We start from the raw sequence: 21,308 nt of genomic DNA, 5'->3' as shown, positions 1-21,308 counted from the left end.
TTGTACTGAAAATACCTCAGGTTCCCAGTAGGGCCGCTGGGCTGGCATGTGTGTGTATTGAACACATGGTGCTCTTGCCTGCGCCGACACTCTTCCTCTTGGCTGCACTGGTTCCACTGCTCCGTGCTCTTTACCCTGGCGTGCAGCTGCCAGCTTCGCGCAGGCACCCGGTGGTGCCTCTCCCGCTCTTCCTTCAGGCTGCGCCAGCTCCCTCTGTGCTCTCTCCGTGCTCTCTTTGTGCTCTCTCCCTGAGAGTGCATTTTCCAGCTTCGTGCAAGCACCCGGTGGTGCCTCTCCTGTTCTTTCTTCAGGCTGCGCAAGCTCTCTCCGTGCTCTCTCCGTGCTCTCACCTCTGGCGTGCAGCTTCCAGCTTCATGCGGCCACCCGGTGGTGCCTCTCCTGCCCTTCTTTCAGGGCTGCACTGGTTCAGGCTCTTTCCACTGCTCTGTTCTCTCTCCTTTGGCGGGCAGCTGCCAGCTTCGCGCGGACACATGGTGGTGCCTCTCCCGCCCCTTCCTTCAGGCTGCACCAGCTCTCGCCACGATGCTCGCTTAGTCGATGCCTGGCGCTTTCCACCCTTTCTACAGGTTGATTGCTCGTCGTTGCTCGTCACTCTTTTTCTCTCTTTCTCTCTTGCTGCAGATGCTGGTGGGAGCTGGCACTCAATGTAGAATACAACTTGTAGCCATACTTCGTCTGTCAGCGCCGAAGTCACACTCGGCGACATACCGCTTCTCTGCAAGCCTCATCATCCATGGTCAATTGCGGGGCCCACCCCCGGAGCTTACCGCAGCAAGACTCAATTTCCGTTGATCCTTGTAGACTTGACCTTTGCTGGTGTGCAGCGCTGTTTTTCAACTTTCGTGCTCTCCGCCCTTCTTCCAAGAGGGCTCCTGCTGTGAGCTACTTGTCGCTGGCTGGATCACTCACTCTCAAAACTTGTAAATTGTATTAGCACACCTCTTAGCTTCTCACAACTCTTATAGCTTAGCATAATACAACTTATTGCAGTCCTCGACTCAGCAAGCGACTCAAAACATAAGGGTAGATATAGAACAACACTTTCAGCGATACTCTGTCGGTCCATGCTGAACTCAGATCTTAACAATACATCGTCCCTTTTCTCTGCGAGGGGGCATATGATCGATTATTACAACTTTCAAAAAACATATTGGCAGAATTACTCTTAATATACATTTTGAAAAAGGGGGCATATATACAACAAGCAGGATACTTTTTCACTTACCATCGTGTAAGTCACTTGTTTTAAATGTATATAGCAGCGACCGTTGCCATAAGCCACAGCCATTCTCCAAGAAATGCCCTCGTTTGTCAATGTTTTGTCATTCACCTACTTGTAGAAAGTCTTTCAATTCCCACTGTATTTTTCATTAATTTTGTGCACACGTGCGTAGAAAAACTTCATCATGTGCGCAGTAATTGGAGGAAAGTAATCACTTGCAAAGGCAGCCTCTCTGGCTCGTAACAAATGTTCTGTGTCGGCATGCGGGCGAAGCGTGCTGTGGCTGACAAACGGCTCTGGAACTCGGGGTGGGGGAGCGGAATCCGGGGACATCGATGCGTGGCTCCACGAGCAGACAGGATTTCAATGGAATAAATGACTGCACCTCTTGCGTCAACTGCATTTAATGCACATTGTTTCATATCCTTTCGGACGCTGATTATAGGTTGATAATACAAACCATTCAATGCAAGTTTGCAGGATTATAACCACACTCTATTCAAACTCAATTTAAGAAACGGCATCTGAAAAAGGGCGTCGTGGTGAGTTGCTGAGTGATACACTGAGAATGTTTTTTTTTAATGTACACTTTATCACCTTTGTGATAACATGAAGTGCTTTACAAAGAGCTCCACCTATTTGGCACACCCAAACATTTAATTTGGACATTTGCAATTTGGAGCGCCTTAAAATGTGTAGGTGTGTAGACGTTCACTTTGGAACATTGCATGTCACACAAGAGTGCTGCGAGGTGTTGAATGTAGTTTGTATAGAACCTTGGCTGTTATGCACATATATATCCAGGAGAGTTAACGTCACAAAGATCGCAAACATCTATAATCAGGGCTTAATTACTCAATATTTCAGAGTAGACTGGCACACGAGTACCCAGTCGGAGCAATAGGTAACTTGGATATTGTGTGCCGGGTACATATATATTTTCTGCCCCACAGACCCGGATAGACTGGGCTGAAATTAAGCCCTGTGTATTACTACCAGTAGACCTCAATCTGGAAATTTCCCATTGACGTGCAATTTTTCAACCTGGTCCTGAAAGTCCTGGGTCAGTTTGGGACACCTTGGATCGAAGGCGACACATCACCACTCGGCAATACTCCAGTGGCCACCAAGTTTAATAAGAAACGTGCAGCATCCAATTAAATAATAACCAGTTGTTTGAAATAAACCATTGTAAACTCACGTAGAGTTGTTGACAGGGCAGCAATGAAATAATTTCGTGTGAGAAGCTCAAAGGCAGCAAGCTTGGTTCCTCATCAGTGGTTGCTTCTGGGACTTAAAACATGTTCCCCTTCATACCACACTTGTCTGGGTTAACCTAATATCTGCATTCTGTAGGTAAGACCTCTGACCCTTTACTGTGTGTGACAAAGAAGAGTCAACTGAAAAATGTTCCTCCCCATTTTTACCTTGCCCTTTCTACCCTGACCCGGCTTCTCCAACATGATTGAAGTCCGCTATTTTCCAAATGTGCATGCATCTTATTCCATTGTGTACCAGTGTTTTTGTAATATTTATGAGCAGAAACATGCAACATGTTCCCAAACCACCCAGAAATGCTGGATTTTCTTATAAATAGGCAACTCAGCAGTGCTGCTCTGCACAACATGAAGAGAGTGGGGAAAATTATATATATATATGTAATGCGGGCGTAAACGGCTTCGCGGATATGACGTCATGGGGGGAGGAGTTAGGTCACGTGGGAGAGAGGGGTGAGGTCTTAAGGGAGAGATACCGGAAGAGACGGGAGAGTGTGGGAGACAGAGTTAGAGTGAGGCCACGCAGGGCGGAGGTCGAGGAGTGGCGAGATCGCCACATACACGGAGGGTAAGACTTGGCACCGTCGGCCAGCGGTGACCAAGCACGGAGGAACGACGGGCAGCGGTGGAGCTGCAGTGAGGGCAGCGGTGGAGCTGCAGTGAGGGCAGCCGGAGGACTGCACAGGGGGTCTGCAGCAGAGCTGCAGAGGTGTGGAGGCTACGGGAGCGAGAGCAGCTATGGAGCTGCCAAGGGGAGAGCTCTGAGCGAGGGCCGTGCGGGAAAAGTGTAAGAACCCGAATAAAGGACGACGGAGACAGAACCAGGATCGAGTCCCTTATTACACTGGTGTCAAAAGTGAAACGGCATGTCAAAACAGCTCAGAAGAAATAATATTCCTGCGCCATCGTCTGCTACATCATCCGACGACGACGACCTTCCTCGGGCGGTCGACCTGCCTGCGATGGAGGAGGAGATCCGTGCGGGAACAAGTGCGGGTCCGGGAGTCCAAGAGGTCGCCGCGTCGGTGGACCCGTCTGCACCTGAGGACGCGGATTGGCGATGGAGGCAGATGGCGGCGCAGCTGGAGACGCTGAAAATCATGCTCGCGCAATTGTGCGAGCTCGTCACGCCGAGGACGGCGTTGGGGGGAGCCGATGGAGGTCCGCAGGTCGCTGCCTTGCCTCCGCTGTCGGCGCCATTGACCACGCGGCAAGAAGACGCCATCTTGGGCGTGGCAGGAGAAGAACGGCGGGAAGCCGCCATCTTGCGCTCTCCGCGGCGAGAGGCCGCCATCTTGAACACGCGGCGATGCGACGAAATTTTGAATATGCCGCCTGGTGTGTCATCGGCTGAGGACGGTGCAACAAGGAGTCGCAGTCGTCATCTCACGACCGTCAAAGAATTCTCCATCGGGGGCGATTGGAGTGCTTTCGCCTGCAGATTTCTGGCGGCGGTACGCTCAGCAAGGTGGACGGACGCTGAGGCATTGGAGGTTTTACCGACTCTTCTCGATGACGAGTCGGTGAGATTCTTCCGCTCCATCAAGGCGGAGAAGAAGAAAACATTGAGAGGAGTTTTCGACGAGATGGCAGATGCATATGAGCCACCGGATGATGCTCATCGCCGGTTTGTTCAACGTCAGCGAGCACCCGAGGAGTCGCCGGTGGCATACAGGGGTGCGGTATTGGAGTTGGCCATGGCTGCATACCCGGAGACGGAGCCTGACCTGCTCGAACCTCTCATCTTGGGTAAGATGCTCGAGCTGTCCCGGGATTTGGGGATTCCTATGCCGGTGTGTGGCCACGAAAAGCTTACGTCCCGGGCGGCCGCTAAATGTCTTGATGCCCAGTTCAACCTGCGCCGTTGGAAGCAAGTCACGGCATGGACGGGGGGGCCCATCGTCAATGGAGGTGCCGCGGGTTGAGATCCCAAGAAGGCGGTGTACGTTCCTGACGGGGGGGGCCCGCAGGAGCTGACAGCCGCCTCTGCTCAGTGGTCGGCCCGCAGTACGCCGGGGCCGCGAACTGCGCCACCGCCACGGGAGCGTCGGGACGGGGTGCCTGCGGCGCGGCGTAACAACATCGACTGCTTCCGCTGCGGCCGTAAAGGCCATTACGCCAGGGACTGCTGGGCCCGCGTCCCGGGTCCGCCCCAGCAGGAGGCCTCGTCAGCGGACGTGCCACGGAAGGATCCTCCAGGACAGGCAAGTCGGTGCGCACCAGACACCCGGCAAGGCTTGACACCTCACTCATCACCGTTGTCGTGCAATCCGGGTGTTGTTAATAACGGGGGGAAGCCATCGACTGGGCCACGTCGCTCGGTAACGCAGTGGCGTAAATTGGCACGGCGGGTCGTCGCGGCCGCTACTGGTTCGTCCACCGTACCTGGTTCTATACAAGGGGTGGACGTACGTGTGTTAGTGGATTCCGGGGCGTCCGCGACCATTATATCGGATGTCATTTTCCATCTGTTGAACATCCCACCTGAGGCCGTGCGTCCGGTTTACGATTCTTGCGTCGCTGCCAACGGGGGTAGCATGGGCATTGTGGGCCAGGTGGACGCTACCAATATCTATCGGGGGAGTGTCGGCCTCGGGAATTGTGTTAATTTCGAGGTCCCTCGTGGTTCCTTGCTTGTTGGGAACTGACTTCCTGGCCAAGATGCCCATTCTAATTCGAATTAATCAAAACTGCATTGAATTACCGGGTGGGCGAAAAATTACATTTCTACCGTCGCCCTGGGGGCGACCTGCTCCGGTCGCTCAGGTGCAGGCGCTGTCCGAGGTATCTGTTGATATTCCACCTGGCTCACAGATGCTTATCCCCTTGCGATATCGGAAGCCTGTACCTGGTCGTCAGGGTGCAATTGGGATTTTGTTGTCGCCGTCCGCTACTATAACGGGCGGAGCGGCGCTCGTTGGGGCGCAAACTATTGTCCGGCATGACCAGCAGCCGTTTCTGCAGGTGCTTAATGCAAGTTCCGAGAATGTGTGTGTGCCGGCTGGTACGGTTGTGGCACATGCCACTACGGCGTTTACGGCACAAGATCATCTGGGCAGCCAGGTCGTGGTTGGTGGTGTTTCAGGTCCTGGTGCCGCTGATAATCGCTGGATCGCCGAATTGTGTGGGGAAAATTCTTCCCTTTCCGGTGAACAACGTTGTGCGCTTCGTAAATTATTATTGAGTTATTCTGATGTGTTTAGCTCCGACGATTTGGACTTGGGACGCACCTCGTTGCTTTACCATCATATTGACACAGGGGACGCTGCCCCTATTCGGTTGAACTCGCATCGGATGAGTCCGGCGGAGCGAGATCAGGTTCGAGGGGCAGTGGATGACATGTTGGCTGCGGACATAATATCTCCATCTAACAGCCCATGCGGCGCGCCTGTTGTTTTGGTTAAAAAGAAGGATGGCAAATTGCGCTTTTGTGTCGACTTTCGTAAGTTGAATAAAGTGTCTGTGGCAGATGCGTACCCCCTGCCGCGTATGGACGACTCCCTCGATGCCTTGTCGGGGGCAAAGTTCTTTTCAACGCTAGATCTCTCTTCAGGATTCTGGCAGCTTCCCCTTGACGAGCCCTCGTGGGAGAAGACTGCTTTCCGTACGCCGCAGGGGTTATTCCAATTTAATTGTCTTCCGATGGGGCTGAATGCTGCCCCTGCCACATTTCAAAGGTTGATGGAGTTGGTGTTAACGGGGTTGCAGTGGGAGACATGTCTGATATATTTAGATGATATTATCGTCTTCAGCCGCACATTTGATGAGCATTTACTGCGGTTGGAGGCGGTGTTCGCCAGGATGCGTTCCGCAAATTTGAAATTTAAGCCTAAGAAATGTCACCTACTGCAACGGTCCGTGCGCTATTTGGGGCATATCGTAAGTGCGGACGGGGTGGCCACGGATCCGGACAAGACAGCATGCGTCCGTGACTGGCCGACCCCGGCCACAGTGGGGGATGTACGTCGCTTTTTGGGGTTTGCCTCATACTATCGGAGGTTTGTTCCGGATTTCGCGATGATCGCGAGGCCCTTGCACCTCCTTACGAGTAAAGGAAGGAAATTTGCGTGGGGACCGCCGGAAGAGGCGGAGTTTCAGGGCCTGCGCGATCGACTGGCTACGGCACCGACGTTAGATTATCCTGATTTCGATCACCCCTTCATTCTGGATACGGATGCGAGTGACACGGGCATTGGGGCCGTGTTGTCTCAATCAAAAGGTGGTGTGGAGCGCGTGGTGGCGTATGGTAGCCGGGTTTTGTCCCCCGCAGAAACTCGCTACTGCGTCACACGCAGGGAACTTTTGGCTATTGTTTTCTTTCTCCGCCAATTTCGACCGTACCTCTCGTTCGTTTATTGTTCGCACGGATCATGCGGCCTTGCAGTATGCTCTTAAGATGGACCAACCATCCGGCCAGTTGGCGCGGTTGTTGGACACGCTGCAAGAATTTTCCTTCCAAATTCACCATCGGAAGGGGGTGCGTCACGCGAATGCGGACGCGCTTTCTAGGTTGCCGCAGCGATCCCCTTGCGCGTGCGCGTCGGGGACGCATAGATGTGCGCCGATTCAGCAACCCCCTCAGCCTGTTGCGTTGGCGGTCGACGTGCCTGAAGCTCCAAAGGAGCCGGGACCGGCTGATGGGATTCTGAATCTTCCAAAGGCTGTGTGGATTCGGGAACAAATGTTGGATGGTTCATTGGTCTCGTTACGGAATCGGACTGCGAAGAAGAGTGGGGGACTGGGTACGGGGGGTATGCCGGAAACCGCTCTCCGCGATGGTCTGCTGATGTGGAGGGAAGGGTTACAGGAACGCTGGCGTCTGGTTGTGCCGGCATCCTTGCGGTACGAGTTGATTAGGACTCTGCATGGGGACACCCTTTTACATCTGGGGGTGCAGAAGACCCTATTGCCGCTGCAGTGAGACTATTTTTGGCACGGCATGACAACGGATGTCGTCGGTCACGTTCGCGCATGTCCCGATTGTGCCCGGCGAAAACCACCTAAACAACCATATGTGCCGCCCATACAGTCTATTCAGGTGTCTAGAGTTAATGAATTGGTGGCGTTGGACATTTTGGGACCCTTCCCGCCATCCGCTAAGGGAAATAAATACTTGTTAGTTGGGGTAGAGTACCTCTCCCGCTGGCCGATGGCCTGGCCTTTGCCTGACCAGTCAGCGGCGTCTATCACAGACGCCTTTCTATTCGGGTACGTTATGGACAAGGGGGCGCCGGAGAGGCTCCTCACAGACCAAAGCCGTAATGTTTCTTCTAAATTGTTGGGGGAGGTGTGCGCGGCTCTTGGAACTAAAAAGATACGGACATCTCCCTACCATCCGCAAACGGATGGTATGGTCGAACGGCTAAATCGGACATTGTCCGCCATGTTGTGTCACACCGTGAATGAAAAACAATCGGATTGGGATTTGCATATCCCTGGGGTACTTTCGGCATACCGAATGACGCCGCATGCGGCTACAGGATATTCGCCGTTTTTCCTTTTGTATGGTCGCGAGAACGTGCCGCCAATGGATGTGCAGTGGGAACTGGAGTGAGGGGACCTGCTAAGCCTCTTCCTGATTACATTCGGGATACCGTTCGCCGGGTTACTGAGGCACGGGAGAGGGCCCACATGGCTACTGCCAAAGCCCAGGCCCGGAACGAGCGGTGTGCTCGACGCTCGAAGGGGGAGTGCCCCTGGAAGGTGGGGGACATGGCCTGGCTCCATTGCCCGCAGGTGCGGCCAGGTACCTCTCCTAAATTACACAAACCATGGCAAGGGCCGGTCCGCCTCATCGAGGTTCCCAATCCACAGTCTGCGCGTGTTCGGTTTGGATCTCGGCGTTGGTTCGTTCACACGTCGCGCTTGAAACCATATGTGGCCCCTCGAGACGATGCGTCATCTCCCGATGTTGCCTTGCCGGGGTCTGTGGCTGCCGACTCATCCTTGCCTGTGCCTGTTGACCTTGCAAGAGCGCCTGTCGTGCCTTTTACAGACAAGCCGGCCGTGACATTGCTGGAGACAGGAGACTCTGCTCGGGGTGTGCCTACCACGGCGGCGGGGACTCCGAGCCCCGCCGCCCTTCCGACCCCGTCGCAGACACGATCGCGACGCACCCCCGACGCTGGGCCTTCAGGGACACGGGACCGGGACGTTGACGGGCCTCCAATAGCGACAGGAGGACTTCATCCTGTCGCTCCTAAAACCCCGTCACGTTCCCGGTCTGCAGGAGGGCCGCCGCCCGTCCGGGACGGACCGGCGACCCGAACGCGCTCAAAGTCCCTTACATTTAGTTAAATTTTACTGTTGTGTTGTTGTTATATTTATTGTATGCTTCGTTGTCCTTGAATGTGTGATGGTTGTGTTCGCTCGCATTACTTGTCTCGTTATTGTTCAGCCGAGGTCGGCTGGATTTTCTCTACGGGGGAGGGTGGTGTAATGCGGGCGTAAACGGCTTCGCGGATATGACGTCATGGGGGGAGGAGTTAGGTCACGTGGGAGAGAGGGGTGAGGTCTTAAGGGAGAGATACCGGAAGAGACGGGAGAGTGTGGGAGACAGAGTTAGAGTGAGGCCACGCAGGGCGGAGGTCGAGGAGTGGCGAGATCGCCACATACACGGAGGGTAAGACTTGGCACCGTCGGCCAGCGGTGACCAAGCACGGAGGAACGACGGGCAGCGGTGGAGCTGCAGTGAGGGCAGCAGTGGAGCTGCAGTGAGGGCAGCCGGAGGACTGCACAGGGGGTCTGCAGCGGAGCTGCAGAGGTGTGGAGGCTACGGGAGCGAGAGCAGCTATGGAGCTGCCAAGGGGAGAGCTCTGAGCGAGGGCCGTGCGGGAAAAGTGTAAGAACCCGAATAAAGGACGACGGAGACAGAACCAGGATCGAGTCCATTATTACATATATTTAAATCTGTTAAAAAAAATTTTCTCTTGAGACTTTGCCCAACTTAAAAGCACCTCAAAAATTCACATCATTGCACCTATAAATCATTTAAAATTGTCTTTACAATTCATCGATGCTGCTATAAACAATTTTGCTTATATTGCGTGAAGAACAGTGCTCAGCTAGGATTAAATTGGTATGCATGTACTCCGGGCACAATGCACAACAACATACGATTTAAGTAGTAAAACATAGTAGGCATTTTAAGATAATTTACAGTGCTGTAGTGTGACATCTTAATTTGTATAAAATGTGTCGTTCATGGCATTAATTATGGTTGCCTTTTTCCCTGCGAGAATACTAAGTGCAGTGTTGTCTCATGTGTAGTTTTATATCATAGGATGTGTTATAGCTGTTCTCAGATTTACTCAAGTATTGCATGCTTGTGTGGTGTGTGTGATAAAGTGCGTTGAATATGGTCCAGCAAAAACAACCCCCTACCTCCTCGTGGTGCCAGATGGCAACACTGTGGTGGGCAGTGCCGTGGGGGGAGGGCCAACTTAAATTGGCCATTCGCCTCATGGTGTCTGTAACCACCACAGCGGCCAAATGGGGGCTCTGGACGGGTGCGGGGGGCTGGTAACCCCTCCACCTTCAATTAATTACCACTAAACTACGAGTTAAAAAAATGTATTAATCTTGTGCCGGAGGCCCTGGGGGGACAGGCGTCTATGACGTCTTCTGGCCAAACCCCATTTGGCGGAGCCAAGAGACTGAATCCTTACCCTCGGGGCTCCTCCAGAAACAACAAAAAACCACTACGTGTGGCCAAGTGGAATGTTCGAACACTTACTGTGGAGGAGAGGCTACCACTCCTCTGTTGGGAGCTGGACCGGTACCACCTGGATCTCTGTGGTATTCAGGAGGTCCGGTGGACTGGCTCTAGCTCCTGCCACCATGAGGGATGGACAGTCCTCTACTCGGGGCAGGAGACTGCCAAACAACAGAGAGTGGCTCTTCTTCTGAACAAAAGAATGAAGAGGGTGTGGGAGTGTGGTGGTGAGTTGTGGGAAGCTGTAAGCCCCAGGCTACTTTGGGCTCGCCTTCTCATCAACCAGAGGCGAAGAGTGGTGGTCGTGTTTACTTATGCCCCCATTGAAGATGAACATCCGTGGAGGGATTCAGGCAAGGCCGATGAGTCAGATGCCTTCTATGACCTGTCACAGATGCCAGCTAAAGTGGCCCCTCGAGATAGAGTCATCCTGTTGGGTGACTTCAATGCCCGAGTTGGTCATTATTTTGGCACCTGGTCTGGAATGATTGGAAGGCATGGGCCAGATCAGTTCAATAACAACGGCAGGAGGCTGCTATATTTATGTGCAGCCCATGGGCTTGTAATTGCCAACATGCTGTTCCGGCATCAGTGCATCCACACGACATCATGGATGCATGCCGGGTCCAAGCAAGAACATCTGCTGGACTACATAGTGACGAAACAGCGGTTGTGGGCCCATGTCCCTGACACCAGGACCTACCGTGGGGCTGATCAACCACTTTGGGTCATGACTTGATTTGTGTTTTCTTGTCCACCTCCACCATCAGCAGTGTGGGTGCGTGGAGCGAGGTGCAATGCTTCGATTGGTGTAGACCTACTGCCGGTGTCGGAGACCTCTTCTACATTAACATTAGCTGCCCCGCCCATCTCTAACCTTTATAAACAGCTTGCCCTCAGAGGCTAACTTCCAAGTTCCTGATGACGACCACTTGTGTTGCGATTTACCGAAAGAATCATAGAATATGAATTCCTGCAGTCACGAAAGTTTTAAGTCAAAATGTAATCTCCTTGCTAGGCACGCTGAGGAGAGGCTTGCAGAGCCTCAATGCGGTTTCAGGAAAGGGCGGTCCTGCACAGATGCCATATTTTCTGTCTGTCTGCTATGGCAGAGGTGTAGAGAATTCCAAAAAGACCTACATCTCTGCTTTCTTGACCTGGTCAAGGCCTATGATACCATCAGTAGGCCTAGGCTCTGGTTTGTTCTTCGTGCTTTTGGAGTCCCTGACACTGCTCACGATCATTAAGGACCTACATGCTGGTGAGCGGGCCCGGGTAAAACTATGTGGCCGGGAGTCGGAGCCATTCCCTGTACACCTTGGGGTGCGTGACAGGGATGTCCTCTGGCTCCCACATTTTCTAACATATATTTCCATCACGTAATTCGTGAAGCCTTCAATAGCTGTACCAAAGGAATTTCCATCTGGTACAGATACAATGGGAGGCTGATGTCTGGGTGCGGTCAAGGGATGGCTGCCTATTGCTGCTCACTCAGAGGAGGAGTTGGAGGTGCTGCTGCTGAAGTTGGAGCCTGCTACTAAGAGGTGGGACCTTACCATCAGCACCACCAAAATTAAATCAAGACTATGAATCCCTGCAGCTACGAAAGCTTTAAATCGAAATTTGGTCCTATGCCTGTTCATTTCTGATTGAGAAATTGTGTGTAGGACACCTACTCCTTTTCGAATAAGATTTCATATGATGTCTCATTTAAATATAACAGCATTTTCATCCTTTATTCATGCTATGTTTTATTGTTACATATGCTCAGCTTGTCTGTATGTTACATGCTTATATTTGATGTGAATATCTTATCCTCTACTGCATCCAGATATGGTCCTCGTATTTAGATGATGAATAGGTCAATATTGTGATGATTGCAATGTAAATGGCATGAGGGCAACTTGACTGCTATGCTTGTAGTGATGCATAGATTCATCGATTAAAGTGATTCTTATGTTCACGATACATGCATAAAAATAATGTATAAATAAAAAAAAAATTTTGTTTCATGTGCTTTTGACCAAATCAACTGCAATGTGTCCAATCTTGCTCCATTTCAGACACAAATCAGGGTTGAGGCTGGATGGTGCTTGGATGGGCGACTACCCCGTGTAATAACTGGTGTCATAGGTTGCTGTAGGGCTGCATTATCAGCAGAGGACAGTGCAGACAAATCCATTGTTGTGCTGTGCTATGCATCAACGTTTATGCTCTCTGCCTTTATCAACCCGCAGGGACCAACATTGTGAATCATCGTCATATAACTCCCACGACCTGAATGGCATAGGCAGTCCCTCATCAATCAGTGGAATGACAAAAATGGTTCAATCTGTGTACATACAGATATAGGTACACATATGTTGCATGTGTACCACGTGATCCTTCTAGCGACTAGAGCCACTAAATCCACCACAATGTAAAGAAAAAAACATCAATCGATTTGTGATCCAAATCTTCAAAAGTCACGAAATTCGGGCAATTTTTTTTTTAGTCTACTCAACTATATTTAAAGATTATTTTTGTTGTTGACTTGTACGTGGTTTTCTGCAGGCAATGTGGGTTTCTCCCATGTAAAAAACACCCATACGAAATAAGGAATTTGTCACACTTCCCCCGAGCATGACTCTCCTAAAAAATATTATTGACTCATTCGAAACTTTCTCTGGGTAAAGAACAGATAAAGGTGCAGTCCTACAATTGCTCATGCCACTCCTGGCAGAATGTCTTTCACAAGAGGGAACTCAAGGAACCTACTCCTTCACTCTGCCCAGATATCTTGGAAGATGTGGGAGTACCCACACAATTTCTCCACCACACGCAAACTGCCGAATAACCAGCTGTGGTTTGCCAATTTATACTGCTGTATGGACAGAGGTGAGGGGATTGAGGAAACCTGCACCATTGTATCACCTGCTTTGCTGGGAAATAAAATGTAACCAGCGACCTCTGAATTGCATGTCCAGTGCGCTATTATTAAATGTTCTTATGGTATCGACCAATCTCTCTACAGGAATGACTTACCTCTATGTGATGTAGTTCATGATGAGGTACTGATTTTACCAGCCTTCTTAAGTTGACCTCGGGAAGGCTGAGGATCGGTTCAGATATTTGCCACGGATGTTGGCGATGAGCAGGAAACAAACTCAGGCTTTCAGTTTTTTTAGCACAATGCGCTAACCACTTCACTGCCGCTCTTGACACTGTGTATACATGCAAACAGACATGCGTACACACACACTCTCAAAGTGAAAAGGTGTTACCTGGACAGGACACGATGCAGGATTTTTTCAATTCGGGCTGTCTCCCCTCCTCACCCAGTGCCCCCATCACTTCTCGCCAAGGCACCTCCTCACAGAGACTCTGCTCCACCTTCTTGACAGGATCGTCTCCTGAGCCATTGTGGGACAGGCATGTGAGCTCCCTCACACTTCCACCCTCGCCGCAGTCACCTCCCTGAGAGACAGCACATACTGCTTTGCACAAGATGGCAAAACTCAAAATATAACACCATAAAATGCCATGCAACCCATGCCCTCATGGGCCACGAGCACATCACCATGTTCACACAATAATATACCACAACAGAACACAAGAGAAAGGTTTAGAGTAAGAGGGTATTGATGAGGTTCATGAGGTGGGAAGGTCAAGACCAAGAAGATAATATATAGTGAACAAGAGAAGTGGAGGGGGTACATTGGGGCAATAGTTGAAGACAAGAGTGGGAAAATAGGCTTGTGGCAGAATTGAGACTGTTGTCAGCGGTAAAGCTTTGATCTGCTATTGACGTTATAAACATTCAAGCCAGAACCAGTGGCAAGACATCTGCCGGACAGTGTCAGAAATTAAGCAGCAGATAGCGTTGACACTGCAGTGAAAAGAAGCTTCCGAGCTGATTACTGGGCATGGCATCTTACATGGGTGTAGGGGAGCTTGGAGGCCAGCGTGATGGTTTAATGGGCATGGACCTGCAAGCTACATTAATGTTTATTTTATTTATCCAGTCTTATGTAGTGGTAATCCAACAGACATTATATTATTTTCCAAAAGTGGGAGATTATTAGCATCATACCACATTTTATTTTGTTGACATGCCATCTTGCAGGATAATTCACTGCACACAATAATCTTGAATCCGGGTACTCTGAGACAGAAACTGAGAATGCAGAAAGGATGACAAATATTTTCTGGGAGAAACAAAACAAAAGGAACTATACAAGAGGTGGCTGGGCAACTCTTGAGCATTGATGCATTTTTCAGGGCACTTAGCCAGCATGTCTGATAACCAAGATTCAAGTCCTGGGTCATTACCCTTGGTACAGGCATACCCTGGATTATGCCCAGATGTGTTCCTGAAATCCAAAATGTAAATCGAAAGTACTTAAATCGAAAAATTGTTGGTGGGTTGTAACGTGGTGCAGTATCTAAACAGAGGATGCTCAGTAACCCATTGTGCATCTATATTATACAACCATCGGTGTGAAAAGTAAGTGTATATTATTGATTAATTAAGATATATAAACCATGTCTATGGTACTATACATCTTAATATTAGTTTATCATATAAAAATTGTTTACACTTGTACAAAAATAGTCGCCATGAATACTGTATGTGGGGAAAAAATATTCATAAAGTACACATGAAAGAGACTATAGCTAGTCAGGGATGCTCATGGTTGGGTGCTTCAGAACATCTGGCACTTGGATATTCGCCGTGGAACGTAACAAATTTGGGCCTTAATGGGAAAGTTCGTAACTCTCCAGTACGTTATGGTGAGGTAAACGGTACGTAAAACAGGATTGGTATTCAATAATTTTAGTACATAATAGCGAAAGCACGTAAAGTGGGAGGGCGTAAAATTGGGGTGTTACTGTTTATAATGTTTTATCATGTCTACCAAGCCTGATAGTCTCACAAGTGCACAGATAAACAGACATTAAAAGTAGTGCTCTCCGCCTCACGAAGACCGCTTGTGTTGCGATCGAAACGTCGTGGGTTTTTTACTTTTATTTTAGATTTTTTGTTTTCTATTTACGTGACTTTACCGAAAGAACCAAGAATATCAATTCCTGCAGTCACGAAAGTTTTAAGTCTAAATTTAGTGCTTGAAAACCCAGATGAACCTACCACTGAGGATTTAAAGAGTTGTATCATAAAACTAATTAAACTCAAACTCGTATACTCCGTACCTTCTATGGACTAATGAAATACGTTTGTAGACTTGACTCTGGGGAAAGTCCTAGGACATTTTGCAGTTAACCTTCAATTGAGCAAAACAAAAGGGGCTGAGAAAAACCTCAAGAGTGCAGAGAGATATTTGGTAACAAGACCGTGAGGCATAATATATGAGGATGGAAAATATTCGCAATGGCTTAAAAAAGGGTACTCAAATGAGACCAGCGAAGTGTTGTGATGGAAACAGAGCATTGAGGCAAACATGCAAGTCACCGAGGAGAGGTAATTAGTCAAACTGAAGACAATTAGTCGCATGGCTTGATTCTCTCTGGGGCCATGCTACTGGTTGGCTGATCAATGTAGATGAAATGTTGGTGTATTGCGAATGCTTACTGGCCATAAGGTGTCATCTTAGGTCTATTTTTCTCTTGTGCATTCTCTATCTCTATTCTACTGTCTCACCCTCACAACGTTCCGTTTTTTCTTTCTGATATTTTCCCCCATCTCCTTTAATTCCCCCTTAATCAGTCTATCTCGTGTTCCTTCCCACCCTCATCCCACAATACTTCTTACAACTGTATTCAAACCCAATTAAAATGTAAAACCACAGACCAAGAATATGTTTTTTACCCTTTTTTCTGGCAACAAAAAAACCCACCTGTAAACTGTCTGTATCTCACACATGAAGCCTGTCTACTTGACAATGGTACATGACACATTGGTTTGATACTAATGAGTTTTATAACATCTCAAGTAAAGGCCCTTTGTCTTGCAAAGAGATTAAAACACAAAAAATGATATAGCGCTACTTCCTTTTACAACAAATTTTCTTTTCACAAAACGCACAAATCTTCTTGGTTCTTTCGGTAAAGTCACGTAGAATGGAAATAATAAAATAAAATAAAAAAAACATAATAAAATAATTCTCACGACGGTTCGGCCACAACGCAAGCAGCCGTCCTCAGGTGAAGAACAGGTCTGTCGATAAGACAGAGTCTGAATGACACGTCCTAGGCTTGGAGCGTCTATTTAAGCTGAGAGGGAGGAGGAAGAGTGCCTTGACAAAAGAATTTGCATATCAAGAGGAATTTTTGCATATTTAAGGGGAAATGCAGATATGCGACTAGTACTACTTGTGAAATGCATAGGAGGTTTGGCGGGGGGTTTAAAGTCATGTTTTGCCCGTGCATTATGCAGGACCAGCAGCATCAAAGGGAGGGGATAGGGGGAAGCATTATAAAGGGAAGGAATTATGGGAACCTCATTTGCCAGTAAAAATATGATAATTGTTTTAGCTGTCTCGGGTGTGGACCAATCAACTTCAAGGACAGTGCACATTATCAGAGTTATGTTCTTTTGTTTGTATTATGACTGCAGGTATTGCGGTCTATGCAAACATGACTCCTTGTAAAAAGGTGTCAGTTTTGTTGCCAGATAGAAGGGTAAAAAAAACAATTATCAAAGGGAAGGAATGTTAACAGAATGTAGCTGCAGCAACCAACTACATAGTATCATCAGTATACTAAAAATACTCTCCAATAAGCTGAGCTACCAACAGTAAGTAATACACCACAATTCTACGTCGCAAAAAATATAACACGCCTCCAGCCAAACGTTATTCTCCCACATCACACGGGTCTACCCCGTACTATATACTGCCACAGATAAACCCAACATTAAACCACATACTGTATTACTATACACCACCCTATACCTTATACATTGTAATATTACACTATGTATTATTCTACCCACCCTACTGCACACCACACTGCTCCCAGCTTAAATAGATGCTCCAAGCCTAGGACGTGTCATTCAGACTCTGTCTTATCGACATACCTGTTCTTCACCTGAGGACGGCTGCTTGCGTTGTGGCCGAAACGTCGTGAGAATTATTTTATTATGTTTTATTTATTATTATATTATTATTTCCATTCTACGTGACTTTACCGAAAGAACCAAGAAGATGAATCCCTGCAGTCACGAAAGCTTTAAATCAAAACGCACAAAGTCAACGTATCCACGGATGTGAATTTGTAACATAAATCATGGATAGTACTTTCATAATTTCAATTGCGTTTGTTGTTTGGTGATGTCATATACTCTTTGTACATGTATGAGGGCTCTGATTGTATTATTAAATGTTTGATTACGTGAGTAGTCATGTACGAAAAATCATGGATAGTACTTTCATAATTTCAATTGCGTTTGTTGTTTGGTGGTGTCATATACTCTTTGTACATGTATGAGGGCTCTGATTGTATTATTAAATGTTTGATTACGTGAGTAGTCATGTACGAAAATGCTCTGCTGACAGCAGCCTCCTGTTCCTAATCACCTGTGACATTGCATGAATAGGTCCAGGGGAAACTGCCAACTTTGTGACATTTTGAAATATTGCCACATGTAAAGAAAAAAATATCCATAAAACTTAAAAATACTTAATATTTTATTTTAATACTTTTCATGAATAATTCTGTCCAGTATTGCCACGTAATATTTTATTTTTATTCTCTACAGCGAAGCTTAATGATGTTTAGACTGTTAAAGGAGTCAATAAATAGTGTCATATTCAAGGGCACACTTGGGCAGGCGAGATTAATGTCCCCTACTATTTTGTAATGCACTATTCAACATAACATAACGACTCGCGCTGCGATGATTATTTATTTTTAATCAAAAGACATTTGGGGGCGCGCCAAGCGGACCGTGAAGCTCTCATGAAAATAGCAATAGCTGCTGGTGACCCCTTGGGGAGTGTCTGTGAGGTCGGGTCGAAGGGGCGGGGCATTCGAATGTGCCCCACGACTCTATTGAGGGCATTTGTTGTTCACGCGGATTAGACGAAGCTCACGTTCAACTGGCATGAGGACCAGTCTCCTAGCTGCAGGTGGTAGCAGGGCATGGGGGTGCACGGTTTGCTTTGCTGCAGCTGGGAGGGACAGGGCCGACCAAAGCCCCGAGCAGCTCGGAGAACCCTGCGACTTCTCTTCATCATCCCTGTGGAGCACACAGACACACGCACACGGTCACGCGCAATACAGCCCAATACGTGCGCGCACACACAAACTGCTTCAGGGTAAGAGTGTACACTTGCCCTAAATACCAGCACCTGTGGCCGCACACGCAAAAGTTAACACATTTATATTGCCTTTGTCGAGTAGTCTATGAGGTCCAAGGAGGGCAGGCATGAAGTTTAGTTTGCCCTCCCTTTTGGGGAGCGTGTCTTTCCCATGCTCACTATGAACCCTTAATCATGAACAAACGTATACATTTGCATGCATTTTTAAATGTCTGGCTGGAAATGCAGCCACTGACATTTAAATTACGTCTCAAAAACAGGGAATAACTGTTTAAGGGCACAAGTACACTTTCCATGAGCACAATGGAAAAAAAATATCCAGTGGTTCTTTGAAATACGATGGTTCCCATTGCTATATATATAAAAAATAAACATTCATGTAGATAATGACACTAATACTCTATTGAACCTGATATAATGTCAGGTCTACCTCTGTTAATGGGCTCCTGTTGTGATCCACACATCTCTCCAGGTAATAATGTACTCGCAGCACACAATACTGGCCACTTTTGTCACCCCTTTGCTAATGTAAAACACCACACTAAGTACAGAACCTTTTTTCTGAGTAAATATTGGATAGGTGCTGGAGACAAATTGCTACTGGAGTTGTGCATCATAGCCACTGCCACAGCGATTCTTTGAATTGCCACAAGTCGGGGTCAGGATTCGATTAAAGTAAAAATTATTTTGTCTTGTGTTCACAATCTCATTTATATCGCTTCATGTTTGTAGAGATGTGACCTTACAGTTTTGTTCACTCATTCAGCCCAAATGTAAACATTCGAATATTTGCAGAAATCAGCAAATAATAATTTAATAGACGTGTGATTCGATGCATGTATTCTAAGCATGATAATTCATTTGAATAAGAGATATGTTTACATACCCAGGAATTGAACACATTTACACATGGTTCACAGCGCAGTGCAAAAACCACTATGCCACCATTCCAAAAAAACACACAGGCAGATAGTCGCCGACCTGTCAGGCCGCACGTGCGTGAGCAGGATGACCACGACGTCCAGCTAGAGATGCGGCAGTCCAGAGGGCACTCCACGGAGCAGGGCTCACTCAGAGGACGAGGTGTCTCCAGACCAATCTGCCCATAGAAAGCGAATCAGAATGGAGAAGAGAATGGTTATGTCACCTCAGCGTCACAGCACCCGTGGTAAAGTGGGGGGGGGGAAAGATTAGTCCAGAAATGGCCCCACCCTTCAGTGAAGACTTAGTGGCAGCACTAATCATAGGGAAAACAGATTGATGGATTTGGGCCCCCAGTCATTTTCTTGGTCGCTCCTAGGAGCTCCAAAATGTGTCCACTTGTGAAAGGTATCAAGGATTTATCATCTTATTGTTTGAATATTTTTTTTATCATTGTTGGTCTCGTTGAATGTCAAATTAAGTGCTATCGGCAAGTAACTCTTGTGGCCAGCTTTGAGAAAGAGCTGGACAGTAACGGGTAGAAATTGGCAACATTTATACTTTTTGTTTTTTTCGGTAACATTTGCTTCATCACTGCTTCATGTTGAAGATGCATTGTTGGCCCATGGTAAGCTTTTGACTTGGAAGATTGTTAATGCCAGGTACAGATACCACTTGCAGAATTTGTATCAGAGTTGCTAGAATGGTAATGATGCTTGCTAACTTCCCCGCTTCTGATTTTTGTGTTTTATATAAAGGAATATAATGATACATTCAGCAAAATTACTCTTTTTCTCTAATGTATGTGTGATATTTTAATTGATAAGCTGTTAAAACATATAACTGGCCAAAAGTGGTTGATCTCAGTATCCCTGGGTATAATTTTGTTTTACTTATTATAATAACAAAAGTTTATCTAAATCCACTACCAAAAACAACCTGTATTAAAATGTCATTGTTAATTTATACAAATAAACTTTGCTCAACAATTTCAAGTTCCACTGCAAAGTACTATCCAATTAAGAGGTTAAATTGTTGGTTCCTGTGGCATTATTCCACAGCTTACTGAGACAACCTAACACATGCACACACATACGATTGGCACAGTGACAAACAACCCCGATTATGTAGATTACAAATAACAATTACTAATAAAGGCCAGCACGGCACAGAAGGAGGTGGTGTGGCCAGCACAACCACAACAAATATTTTGTTTCTCAGCACTGATGTTGGGATATTGCGACAGGTAATAATTTTATGGTGAGTCAAATTACGTGTGGTCCAGAACAGGTTAAGATATCGAATGATGCTGGTGATATAGATAGTCATAAATAAAACAAGCGTCAGTAGGATTTCAGCAAAGTCTTTGAACCAATGTGACAAAGCACTCCTGCACTTTGACTTAATTGCTAATTACATACAGGAATAGTCAGTCAACCTTTGCATCCATGTAGAGATTGTATTTCAACCATGAATCAGAAGGTTTTAGGCAGATTATAAGTGTCACTGGCATGGTGATTTTTTTAGATCATATATAAATAATAATTCATATATTACTACATTTTTTATATATGGGAAATACGCATACATGCAAATTTTAATAGTTTTAATGTACATATGTGCACACACTCGACCCAAAAACTCCTCTGTAGGTACAAGCTCACCGATGCCTTCATTGTGTGCTGGAGAAAGCTGGTATGCCGCAGGTGCATTCATAATTACAATTACATGTGAAGTATTGGAAAATGACGGCAGGAAACTCCTTGACGGGAACACACTTCTTTTATTAAATCTTGACTTGTAACAATACAACGCGTGGCCTCTCTTCTCACAATGCGCTTCTCTTGGCTCTGGATTCTGTGCTGCCGGCTCTCTGTGCCTCGTGTAGACTCCGC

At 47.5% G+C, this 21,308-nt stretch overlaps 1 protein-coding gene across 1 annotated transcript; it reads right to left on the bottom strand.

Annotated features, from left to right (window-relative positions):
• Window positions 1-13,286: 13,286 nt before the first annotated feature.
• On the bottom strand, window positions 13,287-21,089 carry LOC144723412 (thrombospondin type-1 domain-containing protein 7B-like). Its single transcript, XM_078602191.1, has 4 exons — window positions 21,078-21,089; window positions 19,474-19,591; window positions 18,265-18,410; window positions 13,287-13,690 (listed from the first exon to the last, which is right to left on the bottom strand). The coding sequence occupies exons 1-4, from the start codon at window positions 21,087-21,089 to the stop codon at window positions 13,478-13,480; spliced, it is 489 nt and encodes a 162-aa protein (XP_078458317.1). The 3' UTR covers window positions 13,287-13,477.
• Between the last annotated feature and the right edge of the window lie 219 nt (window positions 21,090-21,308).

The sequence above is a fragment of the Lampetra planeri genome, chromosome 1 (genome assembly GCF_965212315.1).
Source record: "Lampetra planeri chromosome 1, kcLamPlan1.2.h2, whole genome shotgun sequence".
Lineage (NCBI taxonomy): Eukaryota > Metazoa > Chordata > Hyperoartia > Petromyzontiformes > Petromyzontidae > Lampetra > Lampetra planeri.
The sequence above is the reverse complement of the archived record's forward strand: the minus strand, read 5'-3'. Positions and strand labels throughout refer to the sequence as shown.